Source organism: Canis aureus, chromosome 15, assembly GCF_053574225.1.
Source record: "Canis aureus isolate CA01 chromosome 15, VMU_Caureus_v.1.0, whole genome shotgun sequence".
NCBI classification, from domain to species: domain Eukaryota; kingdom Metazoa; phylum Chordata; class Mammalia; order Carnivora; family Canidae; genus Canis; species Canis aureus.
Window position 1 is genome coordinate 59,283,871 of NC_135625.1, and position 15,140 is coordinate 59,299,010.

The 15,140-nt window shown below is 43.1% G+C and overlaps 1 protein-coding gene across 14 annotated transcripts in view; it reads right to left on the reverse strand.

The window, feature by feature from the left end:
• Positions 1–15,140, reverse strand: part of HIPK2 (homeodomain interacting protein kinase 2) — a 193,608-nt gene that overhangs the window by 132,920 nt on the left and 45,548 nt on the right. For all 14 annotated transcript variants that reach the window (XR_013353325.1, XM_077850122.1, XM_077850125.1 and 11 more), the window contains one exon: positions 1,860–2,943. Coding sequence is in view for 13 of the 14 variants with exons in the window: in XM_077850122.1 (XP_077706248.1) it covers positions 1,860–2,943 (1,084 nt within the window). In the remaining variant the exon portion in view is untranslated. The remainder of the gene's footprint in view (positions 1–1,859; positions 2,944–15,140) is intronic.

Genomic DNA, 15,140 nt, shown 5'->3' on the forward strand with positions numbered 1-15,140 from the left:
CAGGGAGGCAGGGAGGCTGGGAAGCAGAGGCCGGCAGAGGCTCCTCCTCAGCTGGGGTGGGGTGATGGTGCGGCTGGTGGACAAAGTGGGAAAGGAACACTGGGGAAGGATGGGAGTAGAGCCTAGAAGGGTCACTGCAGCTCAGGAGATGGCAGGGGTAGGGGTTGAGAGGGGAGGCAGCACAGAGCCACAGCAGGGTCCCCGTGGATGGGGGGACACGACCTGTGGCTCAGATCTCTCAGGAAAGGGGGCGTGAGGTTATCCACCGAGACTCACAGGCTGAGGATGGGTAAAGGGGTCAGCTATGGGGACAGGTGACCAGTCAGCTGGGCCCACGTGACGTAGCCCATTTTGCAGCGTTTCTCTGTGGCCTAGAGGGAAGGGTGGAGAAAGCACACCTACGATCAGAGTGTCAGGGCACAGGGGCTCAGGCACACGAGTCTTGGGACTCTGGTTTTATGGCTATGTGGCAATCTCTTAAATGCGTGCCAGTGCTATCTTCTCACGGGAGTTTTAGGATGTTTCCTGCTAACCTCCACAATCACTGGACTGCTCGACATCCCCTCAAGCACAGCCCATCAATGTCTCCCCAGAACAGACTCTTCTGCTTCCCATTTCTCTCCACTCCTCACGCACTGACCACGAGCTGGCCAGTGAGGAAAGCACTCCGGCCACGTCACTGCGGTCCACTGTCCCAGCAACCCTGAGGCTGGTGACCGGACTTCCCCAGCTTATGGGTGAGGAAGTGAAGGCACAGAGAAACAAGGCAACAAGGCTACACCACACAGCTTACTGAGTGTGGGGATTCAGGCCAGCCTTGGGTCTCTCGGACTCTAAAGCCAGTGTTCTCTCATCTGGGTCCCCACAGAGCTGCTGCTCCCAACCCCAGCTGCGCACTGGGATCCCCAGAAAAGCTGTTAGAAAGCACCCATGCAGGACCCCACACCCAGAAGGGCTGATTCAGTTTGTGGGGATTAGGACCCAAGCCAGGTTAGTTTTCAACACCATCCCTCACCCCACCCCATCCCCCATCCGACGCACAGCCGAGATGGGGAACCAGTCCACTGGAGACTCCAGGATGGTGAGGGCCTGGCCGGGGCTGTTGTGCCGCATGCTGGTGCCCAGCACATGCTGGAGTTCTTGCTGAGTGAGTGAGGAGCGTAAGTTTTGCACTCCCTGCCTGGGCGGCCACAGGCCTCCCTCTGTCCTGACCAAATCCAAATCGGGAGCTCTCTACTGCAGGCGGGGGCTGACTGGCCTCTGGGCCTCTGCTCGCCCTCCTGCCTCCCCAGGGACATAAAAGCCATCTTCCCAGCATCACTTTCACCCTGCTACCTGTTCTGGCACCTCAGTGCGTGCTCCATGGTTGCAACCCCTTAGTGTGATATTTAAGATCCCCCCGACACCCTGCTCCAAGCTACTCTTTCAATCCTATCAGCCACTACCCACAGATTCCCTGCTGTGGCCTAACGGGGGGCAGGTGTCCTCCTTGTCTTCCATGAGAGTCTTGGGTGTTCCTACAGCAGTGATTTCAGTAATGCATGCCCCTCTGGCCCAGCCTGCCCAGGTCTGGATCCTCCCTATGTGTCGGGGGACCTAACCCCCCCTGCCAAGCCCTGCACCCTGGCCTCTAGGCATCCCTTTGGACTCTGAACATCTATGCCAAGGAGCACACTGGCTTCCTTCTTACATGGCTTCTAACCATCATTTCCATATACATGTCCTAATTGTCTGACTAAATGATGATGCCTTGAGGGCAATCCTGGAGAAGTGTCATTCACATCCCCCCACCCCCCAGCAACCACCACGCAGCGCCAGTGGGCCCTCGGCATCTCCTGTCCCTGAGCAAGCGCTCTTACCTGTAGTATCTGGACTGCAGGTAGGTGGAACACACAGCCTTGGACACATGACTGGCCGAACCGAAGTCGATGACCTTTACTCTGTAGGGCTGTCGGGAAGGATCTACCAGCATGATGTTTTCTGGTTTGAGGTCGGCATGGATGAGACCTAGGCTCTTCAGTTTCATCAGGGCTGTGGCTACCTGCTGGAGGACTGGGCGAATGTATTTGAGGGGCAAGGGGCTAAACTTGTTCTGCTTCAGAAAGTCATAGAGGTTCTGCTCCAACATCTCAAAGACCAAGCACGTGTGGTTCTTGTGCTGGAAGCATTCATAGGCGCGGACAAAGTTGTAGTCGTCGGCGCTCTCCGTGCTCAAGCGGGCCAGGATGCTCACCTCGATCTGACCTTGCCGGGCATATGACGGGTGGTTCTTCAGGATCTTGATGGCCACGATTTCGTTGGTGCCCCGTTTCCAGCACTTGACCACTTGCCCAAACGTCCCTCGGCCCAGGAATTCTAAAACTTCGTAAGTGTTGGTCATGGAGCACAGCACCTCATGCTGAACCAGCTGGTAATCACCTTCGCTGTTAGAGCCACTGTTTTTGGAGGTGGCAGTCGATGTGGTGGCAGTGGCTACGGTGGCCCCACTTGCATTATTCTGAATCATGGGTGGATGCTCTTCAATGATCTGCACGCTGCTTGTGTTCTCAATCTCCTCACTCTTACGCTTGAGTCCACATTTTTGGTAGGTATCAAGAAGGCTCACAGTGCTTCGACGCATTAGGTTATGTGGTCCGCCGAGGACTTGCCCAGTGACAGAAGTGCTACTTGCTGATGTTACAACTATGTGCCCGGTGCTTCCTGGGAAGATGATGGTCTGCTCGTAAGGTAGGCTTGGGTTTGGGATCGGCAAGGAGGTGCTGACGGTTGTGGTGGCTGGCTGAGAAGGTGGTACGTTCTTGCTCTGGCTATACACTTTGCTGTGGGAGCCGTACCCAGTCATGTCCCAGGTGGAACTCGGCTCTACTTTCAGTTTCTTCACACTACAGAAGGCACTTGATTGAAGGGTGTGAGGGGAGAAGACTTGCACATGTGAGGCCATACCTACAAGAAAAAGAAAGGGAAAAATCAATATTTTAGTCACCATTGAATGAATGGATTCAGCAATTTGTCTCAGTTCTGGCCAATGGCTTGGGTCCTACAGAATACTTTCACTCTACTTCAAAGCAAGGTTGGGAAAGAGAATCTATTCCCCCTCTCCGCCAAGCTCATTCTGGCCACTCAAGTTTGGCTGGGGCCAAGGAGTTCTGGTGTTCAGCCTTGCCACAATTAGGGGGATGGGGGAATTGTGGAATCACTCAGGAATACAATCAAGATTCAGATACAGAATTAGAGTATCAGGACTTTGTTCATTACTTATCTTTTTATAAATATTGTTCATGATAGAAACAGATTCTTCCTCAATTCTCACTGGGCTGCAATCCTACTAAAACCAACTGTATTAGGTGACCCAGGTAACTGTTATATCCGAAGTTGTCCCGCATGGTCTACTACGCCTTGTCACACACCCTGTCAGGTTAGCTCATTTGAAGAAACATCTTCCCACATAGGTCTAATCATGGAGCCACTCAAGATGTGCTAGCTTCTGGATGAACCATAAGTACCCCCTGGGATCTTAGATATCTTAAATGAATTCTGTAGAGCTGAGTAGATCAGCAGTCGGTCTGATATTTTTTTTTTTAATTTTTTTTTGGTCTGATATTTTCATTTAGGTGGCCTAAACAAAACATCTGATCATTTATTTTATATGTTTTATAACATTAAAATATTTATTTATTTTGGGGGAGGAGTAAGTAGCACCATTCACGGGCACTCACTAACTTTTCCTGCTAAATTCATCTATTAATATGTTTATCTAGAAAGTACTGTTATTTCATACCAACACCTCAGCCACAATTGAGATAACCTCAGAAATCTATAAAACCATAACTCTGGAATAGTTGTATGATTTACAATTATGGTGATTCTAGAAACAACAACAACAACAACAAAGTCAAGAAAACTACCAAGAAAAAATAAGACAATGAGGAAGGTAAGTTCTTAGAGATGAAAGTAAAGACAAACACTGCTCATCATCTAACTGCAGCTGATAAACATTTCTCATAGAAGCACAAGGACAGCTGGGTTTCTGTCAAGCACCACTACTATCTAGCCACCCTTATGTTCATGTCTCTGACTCCTTCGCATTAGCTGGAGTGGTCATTGAACATTTTCCTTCCCACTCTGTCACCTGTCACCCTGGCCACCCTCCCTCTCCCAGCAGACATCTTCCACTTTGTCCAGGAGTCCAATGTCAGCAACCTTGCTTCCCACCTTTATTCTCTTCATTTCAGAACATTGCAGAATCTATATCCACTCCCATCCTTTTTTCCTTCTCTCCGGTCTCAGAGGAAGCTGTGTCTCTCCTTTCCAACACCAAGATATCCTCCCATTTTCATGATTCCTCCTTTTGGATTCCCTCCCCTGTCCTCTCCTTCTCTTACAGCTTTCAATTTCTGCCTGTTAATTAGATCCAAGTCCTGACTAGGTACTTAATAAAGTTTTGCCGAGTGAATCAATGACTTAATCTTTTTCTTCTGCCTTCATGTGTGTGTGCACACACACACTCCCAACTTAGAAGCCAAGAGGAGTAACAGCCATCCTCTTCCCCTTTAATTTTTTCCGTCTTCTCACCTATAATCAGTGGTCATGCTCCCTTTCCCTTTCAGGCTCATTCCTTAATCTATGCTCCCTCCCACCCCTGCACATCCACACACTATAGTTCTGTGTTCTTAAAGGTAAACGACTTCCTAATTGCCTAACCCAAGGGCCTTTTTCAGCCCCTATTCCCCTTGACCTTCCTGCAACATCTGATATGCTGACCACAACTTCCTTCTTGATGTTCTTATCTGTGCTTATGAGAATCTGTAATCTCCTCCTCCAATGTGTGATTGCACACTGTGTGCCTCAGTGGTTCCTTTTCCTCTTCCTCCTTCAAAATGTTGGCATTTCCAACATTTTGATTCTGTTCTCTCTGGAAGACATTCAATCAAACAGTTTGAGCTGTCATGTCTATGCAGGCAACTCCTGCCTTTATCATGGGCAGGCTCTCCCTCTTTCCTTCCATTAATATATTTCTGCCTCCTGCTACATCAAAGACTATCTTCCAAAGCTGAACTCCCCTATCTTCTCCTAAAAATTTAACCATCTCACACCCCTTTCTAACATCCCCCTTTCTGTTCACAGAATACTCTTCTAGTCTCTTGGTTCCAAAAATGTGGATTTACCTTTGATGATTCTTCTTTTATCCATACACAAGAATGTGCTAAGTCTTGTCAAAATGTCTTTTTGTATCCATCTCTTTATTTGTGTTCTTGCTGCCACTTCCATAGTTAAAACATTTCTCACCTTCTGGTAGGACTAGACCAAACATAGACATCTGGGCTACCTGAGCAGTCTTTTACCCTTTAATTTGTCCATATTCAGCCACCAGGTTAATCTTCCTAGAATATATCTAAGCATGTTACTCCTCTGCCCAAAAAAAAAAAAATTTTTTTAAGGTTTATTTATTTTAGAGAGACAGAGACAGAGCACAGACAGTAAAGGGGAGAGAATCTTAAGCAGACTCTGCAGGGAGTGCAGAGCCCGATGAGGGGACTGATCTCTCCACCCTGAGATCATGACCTGATTCAAAACCAAGAGTTGAATACTCAACCACCTGCACCACCCAGGTACAGCTGTCCAAAAACATTCAATGACCCCTATAGTGTCTATGTGATCAAGTGGAGGGCTCTTTCATTTAAAACCATCACATTTGATTTCAATTACCTTGTTGGCTTCATCTCCAACTAGTAACCGTTCTCCAACTTCAACTAGAACAGAATTAAGCTGTTTTACTCACTGTTTCTAGAATGTCTCTTACAGGTCCTACCTCCACACTCTTACACCATTCCCTCATCTGGCATACCTTCACAATTTCTCTCAAAGTATTCATAGACAAGACAATTCAGATCCCTTCTCCTCCCAGACCTCTCCAAAACACAGTGATCATTCCCACAGCTCTTTCCCTATGGCACTTACATATATACTATCCATTTGGCTACAAATTGCACTTTTGACTCGCAAAATCTCTTTCATCTTGTTGAACTGAATTACTTACCTTTTGTGCTATTTCACTTTTTACACATTTAGGTCATGTTTCCATAACCAGGCTATATTCTGAGTCCAAGAGATATGTTTTATAACTCATATTTGTGTTTTCCCCAATATTAAGCTAAGTTTGTTATCCATGGTAGGCACTCTGTTAATGGAATAAAGCACTCTAACTGGCCAGGCCTCCTGGAGAGCTTAGTTCTTTGGCTATAGAGCAATGACCAGTCACAGGCACCTATGGAACCTGGCCTTCTTCTGAAGAGTAAAGAAAAACCTGCTAATATTTTTCCACCAAAAACCAAGACTTAAAACAAAACAAAACAAAACAGGGCAGGGGCTAGGCAGCTCCTATCCTAGTGTCAGCGCTTCCATTCTGTCTGTACTTCAGTCTGGATGTGGTCTTCCTATAAGAGCACATCAGTCTGCATGTGCCCTTCCTATAAGCAGCCTCAGCCTGACACTCAACACATGCTCTGAACCCCACCTTCACCTGGATCCCATTGACCTGACAGAGGCTTGCCTTCTTGCTTGGATCTTTTTTTTTTGCTTGGATCTTAAACCCCAATACCTACCTATGCAAAATGACTACACCTCCATATACATCCTTCTGCCCGATGAGACTGTTTGGTTTGCTTATTCAGAATTTACCTATTTTTTTGGGACGCCTGGGTGGCTCAGTGGTTGAGTGTCTGCCTTTGGCTCAGGTCATGATCCCAGGGTCCTGGGATCGAGTCCCACATCGGGCTCCCCATTGGGGAGCCTGCTTCTCCATCTCCCTGTGTCTCTGCCTCTGTGTGTGTTTGTTTGTGCCTCTCATGAATAAATAAATAAAATCTTTTTAAAAATTAATTAATTAATTAAAAAAAAGAATTTACCTATTTCTTCCTATAGCTGCTTTTTGTGCAACCTCCCCCAAATTCTGTAGTAACACTGTTTTTACCTGTAGTTATCATTATTAAATATTCATATTGTTTTAGATGTTGTATACAATATAGAAATCACCAAACCAACAAAAAAAAAGAAAGAAAGAAATCACCAATCCCTTGACTTATAGTAACTTAACCACTGGGGGCAAAGCAAATAAGCATCTCCTTGGACTTTTGCTACCTAGTTGACTCCTCATTCCTCAATCCTCAAGTACTTGGGGAGGGAAAGAGTGGGTAGCAGCAGAGGAAATATGCTGATGTTACATAAAGGAGAAGTGGCTCTTTTCTCTATTTTCACTGTTTCAAAAACATTTTGGTAGAATGGCCAGGGTGCTGAAGTGGAATTTTACAGACGGAAAGAGGATGGCTTATGACTTATTTGTTATTGGGATGACAGCCAAGGGTCATAAAATTGTGGAAATCATCGCTGGCTACCTCTGGTGATGGATGCCCAGAATCAGAGAGGAGATGTGCATGGCTAGAAATGCCCTTCACCACGCCTGCTGCCTCAGACTCAAACACTATTCCTCAGGGTTATCACAATTCTCCAGATTTTAAAACCTTGAGCACCTAGCATGTACTAGGCTCTGAGTTGGATGTTTTATGGAAAGGGTGAGCACAAGCCAGACTCTGTAGGACAGTTCAGAGTTACCCTTTTCAATTCAATCTTGCAAGAATCCTATTTTGAAAGTTAGGAAGTCAGCTGATGGGTTTAGGCTCCTAGGATAAATGGAAAAATAAGACCTTGATTCTAGAAGTTGAAATCAAGGTAATTTTATATACCTCTTTGTCTCTGTCTTAACAGCTTAACGAAAAATTTCGTTTTCTAGGGTTAAGGGTAATTTTTTTTCCACCTGAAAAGAATTATAAGAATAGTTATAAGAATAGTTAAAAATCTTATAAGAATAGTTAAAAGAATAGTTATAAGAATAGTTACTTATAAGAATAGTTAAAAATCTTCTTGATTTTCCTGAAGTCTTAACTCCTAAGATTTTTTTAAGATGTCATTTATTAAAGGATTGGCTCATTTAGTTCTTTTTTCCCCCACTTATTTGCTTAGTTTTTTCATAATTTTATATTTCACAACTAGATGAACTGAAAAGTTGCTTCACATCTGAGTACATTTCCTTTCCATTTCACCACCCCAAAATTATCTACTGGAAGATCAGACTCTGGTGAAACCACGGGGATGAGTGAGGGTTCAACTATGATTTAAAAAGAAATTATATTTAACTCAACTTCACTGAATTCTACCAAAGCTTGAGAGAAGGAATTATAAGTAAAATAATGGCACCATTTTCAGCAGTGGATAAAGTTTAATTGTGGTTTGGCAGATGTAAAACAGATTACCATGCAGAATCTAGTTATATTATTAAAGAGAACACAATTGTGAGCACCTCAGAGTAGGAGGTACAAACTTCCCTACTTCCCCAAATCCTCTGCTGAATTATAAGTATTTGATAGAAACAATCAGAACTCGAATGAGTCTCATACCCAACGGGATGCTGTGTCTGTCTTAGGGATCACATTACTCACATATGATACTACAAAGTTATAGAATAAGTCAAAAAGAATGTCAAAAATATACGAATGTTAGGAATATGCACTGGAATGGACATTTTTAAACATCTAGAAAAGAGTTAATCTGAAAACCTCTTGACTACCTTGTAGAACACGGTAATTTGAGGCCTCAGGGGTTGAAAAGTATTAGAAAAAAATATCTTCATGGACATGCAAAACTATATACATAAAATTTTAATGATAGTCATCCTGCTTATCAAGTTTATATTTCACAAGTAGTGCAAAGATAATTTCAGATTAGACAATTTTCAATGATACATTTCTAAAACAGTGTATATTAAATGTCTATGGGGCTTTTATATCGTTTTCAATCAAAGTCTGTTTATCCACTAGTTGTGTAATGTTAAATATATAGTGTATTCCATCAGAGTACAGTTTAGGATCAACCAAAGCTCTACAGAATTCTTCCATCAATAATGATGATAACAATACTACTGATTGCATTAAGAGCTCTCTATATAAAAAAGACTGGGTTTGGGCACAAAAGGAAACACAAAGAAATCTAACACATCGGCATCATCCTAAAGGAGGTTAAAATCTCATGGGCGTTGCCAAGTTCATTGCGAATTAAAAAGAACAAACCGGCAATTCTAACCAACATAAGCAACTTGCCAAAGTAAACATGGTAGGAGCTTAGAGGAGCTAAGTAAGACTTGAGCTGAGGTTAGAAAAATGGGGTATCTTTTGAAAAGCAGAAGGACTCTGTTCCAGATCCTGCTAACCAGTGTAAGCAAATTGCAGGGATCAGCTAGCCCTATGGTCTACGCCTTCAGAAAGTTTAGGCTTTGTTTGGAGACAACAATGTAAGAACATTTTACACAGTAGCAAAACATGAACAAATGCTAAACCAATAAACAACCATGTGCACCAATAACCTACTTACCCAGAATTATCCTCTTCTGATAACTTCAATCTTCTAGAAGTTTCGAAAACTCAGTAAAGCTGGGGTGAAGCCATACTACTACTGCTGCCACTCGCTTCAAACCTTCAGCCTTCACCTGGTCTTACCGGTTGTTCTCTAACACACAATCACACTGCAGAGGGACTATCATTGACTTTGCCCTCTGTGTCAGACTCCAGAGGCTTACACACCACAACTGTAGGGTGATGTGCATTCTATTTTACAGATGAGTAAATGGAGTTTTGTCCAAGGTCACTTTGCTACTAGGAGCAGGGCTGGGATTTGAACTGAGTTCTGCCTGACTCTCAAATCTATGCTATTAACCATTCTTCTTCATTTTTTATGTTCTTGGACTAGGAGCACCAAACAAGGAGACAGGGTACAGCAATAGGCAAGGAGAAATAGAAGCTGACATGTGGGGTGCAACAGATGTAAAGTATGGGGCACACCCAACTGCACACCACCTGCTAAAATGATGGGCACCCCCAACAGTGATCCTACATCATCTACCATTTCTGCATCATCTATTTCTGATGACATTCAAGAAATACGACCAAAATTGTGCAAATAAAATCAATTTACCTCATTAAAGAGGTAAACTTCACTTAGACGATGCACAGTGGTACAGCGGACAGAGCACTGGTCTGGAGTAAGAATGATCTGGGCTGTCACAGCAGTCCAGGGGTGAGGCAGTGAGGATCTGACTAAGGAACTGCTTGAGAAAATATAAAAGAAGGAGCAGAAACATAAAACTTGGTAGAGAAGAGAAGGCAAGACACACTGACTGACAGGTGGGATGTAAGGGCAAAGGAGAGAGAGGGATCAAATACATCTGGGGGACTCAAAGGAGTGGGGTTCCATGATGGAAAGATGGGAAATGGAAGCAAAGCTGTCTATCTGGGGTGATGGGATAACAGAATAGGTTTTCCACAAGTTGAATTACAAGCACTGACAAGGTATCCAAGTTGAAATGTTCAATGTTCTACTATTCATACTGAAACTCTGAGGCAAGAAATTGCTTAATTTACCAAAGTTAACATGTCAGGGGCCACTGACATCTAGTTCCCATTTGTTGAGTTGAATCTTGAATGAGGATAAACCATTTTGAAAAGAGAATGATTTCAGTAGGGTGCACTAACCTTGCACAGGGTTAATCAGAGGAAGAGGGAAGGGTAACCCTGAATCAGCTTATGCATATGCCAAAGACAAAGGGACATAGCCAAAAATATTGCTAAACAAAGAGCAGCAGGACAAAGTGACAAATATACCAAAAGGGGAAAAGACTGAAATCAAAAGTTCACATCCCAAAGAGACTAAGAAAGCAATGGTGTTGCCAATTTTGAGAGGAGAGTCCAGCTGGAAGAGATCTATTTTGGATAGATTTCATTGTAGGCATTTAAAACAACATAGAGGAAATGTTCTATATGTACCAGGGAACGACCCACCAAAAACCTGGGACAGGAGAATGGACGAGAGGTCGTGCCTGGAGATACTGACCTAAGGACTGTCATCAACACCTAGATGGAAATGGAATCCATGTGGGTAAAGCTGTTTCCCAGGAGAAATGGTGTGGAAAGTAGAGCAGATGGCAAATAAAGAAATCCTTGGGGGCACAGACATGGTCAAATAGTATGAGGAGGAAAGTATGAGTCACAGGGAAAAGTCAAGGATAAAATGATGATAAACACAATTAAAGGATTGATCCTGGAGAATGAAAACAGAGAAAGAGCTACTGGGCCTGCCTGGAAATAAGCCAATAGTCCTCTTTTTCCACAGGGTCAAGAGGAGAGAAAGAAGGGGTGCCCTCCTGGGAAGAGAACCAAATGCACCATGTTATCTCCTTGCTTTTCCAAGAAATGTGATTCTCTTCACGACTTTCAAAATCTTTTGTTCTCTTCCTTGAATCTACAAAATCTACCACAGGCTGGAATCCTTCAATTGAGAAAACACCCTTTTCCCAACATTTGCAAATTCTCCATGTATCTATCTACCTACTGGCTCCTTATGTGTCAATATCAACTCTTCTACTCTTTCTGAAAGTTGCTAACCTCACCTATAACAGCTTTGAGCCTCTCTCAAATTCACCTTTCCGTGGTTTGGCCATATTGCCTGAACTAAGCCATAAACCATCATGGATGAACCAGCCTTTCACTGAAGTGGTTAAGTACATGTAGTCTGCAAATGGATTATATGGAGGCCATGTTACCAGTTCTTCTCAGGCAGGCAATCTGAAAATCACCAGTCTAATATAATTCTTGTGAAGAAAAAGAATGATACTACTAAGATATACATGCTTTTAAATTTTTTTTTAAGATTTTATTTATTTATTCATGATAGTCACAGAGAGAGAGAGAGAGAGAGAGAGGCAGAGACACAGGCAGAGGGAGAAGCAGGCTCCATGCACCGGGAGCCTGATGTGGGATTCGATCCCAGGTCTCCAGGATCGTGCCCTGGTCCAAAGGCAGGCGCCAAACCGCTGCGTCACCCAGGGATCCCGCTTTTAAAATTTTTTTAAATTCAATTTCAATTTAGTTAACATCTACTGTATTATTAGTTTCAGGGGCAGAATTTAGTAATTCATCAGTTAGTTGCATATAACACCCAGTGCTCAGTCCATCAAGTACCCTCCCTAATGCCCATGACCCAGTTACCCCATCCTCCCCACTGACCTTCCCTCCAGTGACCCTCAGGTTGTTCCCTGGAGTTACGAGTTTCTTTGTTTCCCTTCTTTATTTTTATCTTATTTTATTTTTCCTTCCCTTCCCCAAAGTTCATCTCTTTTGTTTCTTAAATTCCACGTATGAGTGAAATCATATGGTATTTGTCTTTTCTCTGACTGACTTATTTTGCCTAGCATGATACCCTCTAGTTGCATCTATATTGTTGCAAATGGCAAGATTTCATTTTTTCATGGCTGAGTAATATTCCTGTGTGTGTGTGTGCGCGCTTGTGTGTGTGAGTGCGCATGCATATGTGTGTGTGTGTGTGTGTGTATCACATCTTCTTTATCCATTCATCTGTCAATGGACATCTGGGCTCTTTCCATATTTTGGCTATTGTGGGTATTGCTGCTATAGACATGGGTGCAGGTGCCCCTTCAAATCACTATTTTTATATCCTTTGTTTTTTTATTTTTTTATTTTTTTTAATTTTTATATCCTTTGGATAAATACCTAGTAGTGCAATTGCTGGGCTGAAGGGAAGACACACATGCTTTTCAGTTTCTTTTTCCAGGAAACCGGTAGAATCGATGAAAGGAAAAACAAAATAACTCCTTTTCAAAACAATAGTTGCATTAATTCCAACTCTTAATTATTTTAAAAAACCCCCAAACTTCTACTCCTAAGAGTCATTAGTTTCCCAGGGCTGCAATAACACAGGACCACAGACTGGGTGGCTTGCACAACAGAATTTGTTCTCTTGTAGTTCTAGAGGTTGGAAGTCAAGATCAAGGTGTTGGTAGGTTTGGTTCCCTCTGAGGACTTGTTCACAGGATCTGTACCAGGGCTCTCCAAGGTCTGTAGGTGTCTGTCTTCACTCCCTCTTCTCTCTATGCATGTCTCTGGATCCAAATTTCCCCTTTATAAGGAAACCAATCATGTTGGATTAGGACCTACCCTAACGACCTTACTCTAACTTGATTTGCTCTGTAAAGATTCTATCTCCAAATAAGGCCACTTTCTGAAGTACTGGGGGTTAGGAATAAGACAATTTTTTGGGCATGGGGGGAGGAGGCACAGTTCCACCATAACAATAGTTTTAAAGCAACCAAAAGTGTTCTAGTAGAGTATAATTTTCCTAGGATATAGAGTCAGGATATTCCAAAAGAACTCTCCCTGTTCTTCCCTCCTTGGAGAGAAGACGTCTCATTTTGTGATTTCTCTATATCTTGCCTCAAAGAATCTATGAAGGTATTTCAATTAGTCAAATATTACATATGGAAACAAGCACAAGCAATATGGTTACTTTAAATTAAATTCTGCAGAAGTGTATGTTACAGCACTTCTGGGAAAGGCCATGCAGGGACGTACCTGTAATGCATAGTGAGGAGTAACTGTAGTCAACTTTGGTATAAAGGAGAGTTGGCAATGATTTATCAATAACTCCAAAATGGGACAGAGTCAACTAAGTTTATAATTCTAATTCTGGGCTTATCCAACATTTCTGAAGTAGGACATGAGTAAGCACAAAAGAGAAATCATTTGTGGGTTGGGCAGGGGATGGAAGTTTCTTCTTCACTTCCTCCTTGGGTCAGTCTTGTCTCACATGCGCTAATTCTCTTCTGCTATCCCTACTGTCCTTTTATTTTTCTTTAAGAATTTTATTTATTTATTTGAGAGAGAAAGAGATAAACGGCGCAAGCAAGCACACGGGGGAGGGCAAAGGGGGAATGACCAGCAAACTCTGCAATTAGCACAGAGCCCAATGTGGGGCCTGATCCCAGGATCCTGAGATCATGACCTGAGCTGAAATCAAGAGTTAGACACTTACCCTACCAAGGTGCCCCCACGTTGTCCTTTCCCTACAAAGCCTGTAGAGGCTATTATTACATTTCCCAACTTTGTATTTTCCTTCCAACCAATGATCACCAGAAAATAATCCTTCTAAACAAACCTGGCAGCATGGAAAGGGTAAACATCCACAAATCATAAAACTCAACGAGCTATATATACTTCTGGTTTCAACATAGATGAATTCCATTCAAATACACATTTTTCAAAGCTCTAGAAGGATCCTCCTTTTGCTCCTGAAACGTTCTAAATAAGACAGTTAAACTTTCAATGGTACTAGTTTCCAAGTGTTTGTGTCACAAATCTTTGCAAAAGCCTTGTCCCCGAATCTTTCAGCTGCATCCCCCTTCCTTCACTGTACCAAAATCATGACTGACCACCTCAAGACATGAGTGAACCAGAACTAGAACAGGTATTGGGGAGGCCAGGTATATGTCTGGCAATGCTATGTAAGCCTTAGATTCAATATTTTTTTTATTTATTTTTTATTTTTTTTTAAGATTTTATGGGACGCCTGGGTGGCTCAGCAGTTGAGCATCTGCCTTTAGCTCAGGGTGTGATCCCAGGGTCTGGGATTGAGTCCCACATCTGGCTCCTTGCAGGGAGCCTGCTTCTCTTTCTGCCTATGTCTCTGCCTCTCCCTGTGTCTCTCATGAATAATAAATAGAATATTTTTTTAAAAAGATTTTATTTGGGGGGGGAGAGAAAGAGAGAGCACAAGCAGGGTAGAGGGGCCAGAGGGAGAGGGAGAGACAGTAGACTCCCTGCTGAGCATGGAGCCTGACTTGGGGCTCGATCCAAGGACTCTGAGATCATGACCTGAGCCCAAGTTGGATACATAACTGACTGACCCACCCAGTGCCCTATCAATTTCTCTATCTTTTAGAAATGTCTTATAAACTCTAATTCAAGACTAAAAATCTGGTAGGTTCTTTACTCTTTTACACAAAAAATAATTAATTATTCTTAAATGTTTGGTACCATATTGTAAAGTAAAATCAAGTGTTTTCCTTACTCGACTCTCACTCATTTCATGCCCAGCCCACAACTGATTTGTCTTTTTGAGCTTATTAGGTTCACCTTCAGAAATGCTTGGCACACTCAGAATTGGAACTGGAAACCTACTTTACTCCTTCCCACCTGGTATTCTACTACTGTGCCACTGCCATTTTCTCCTTTATACCGAAAAAG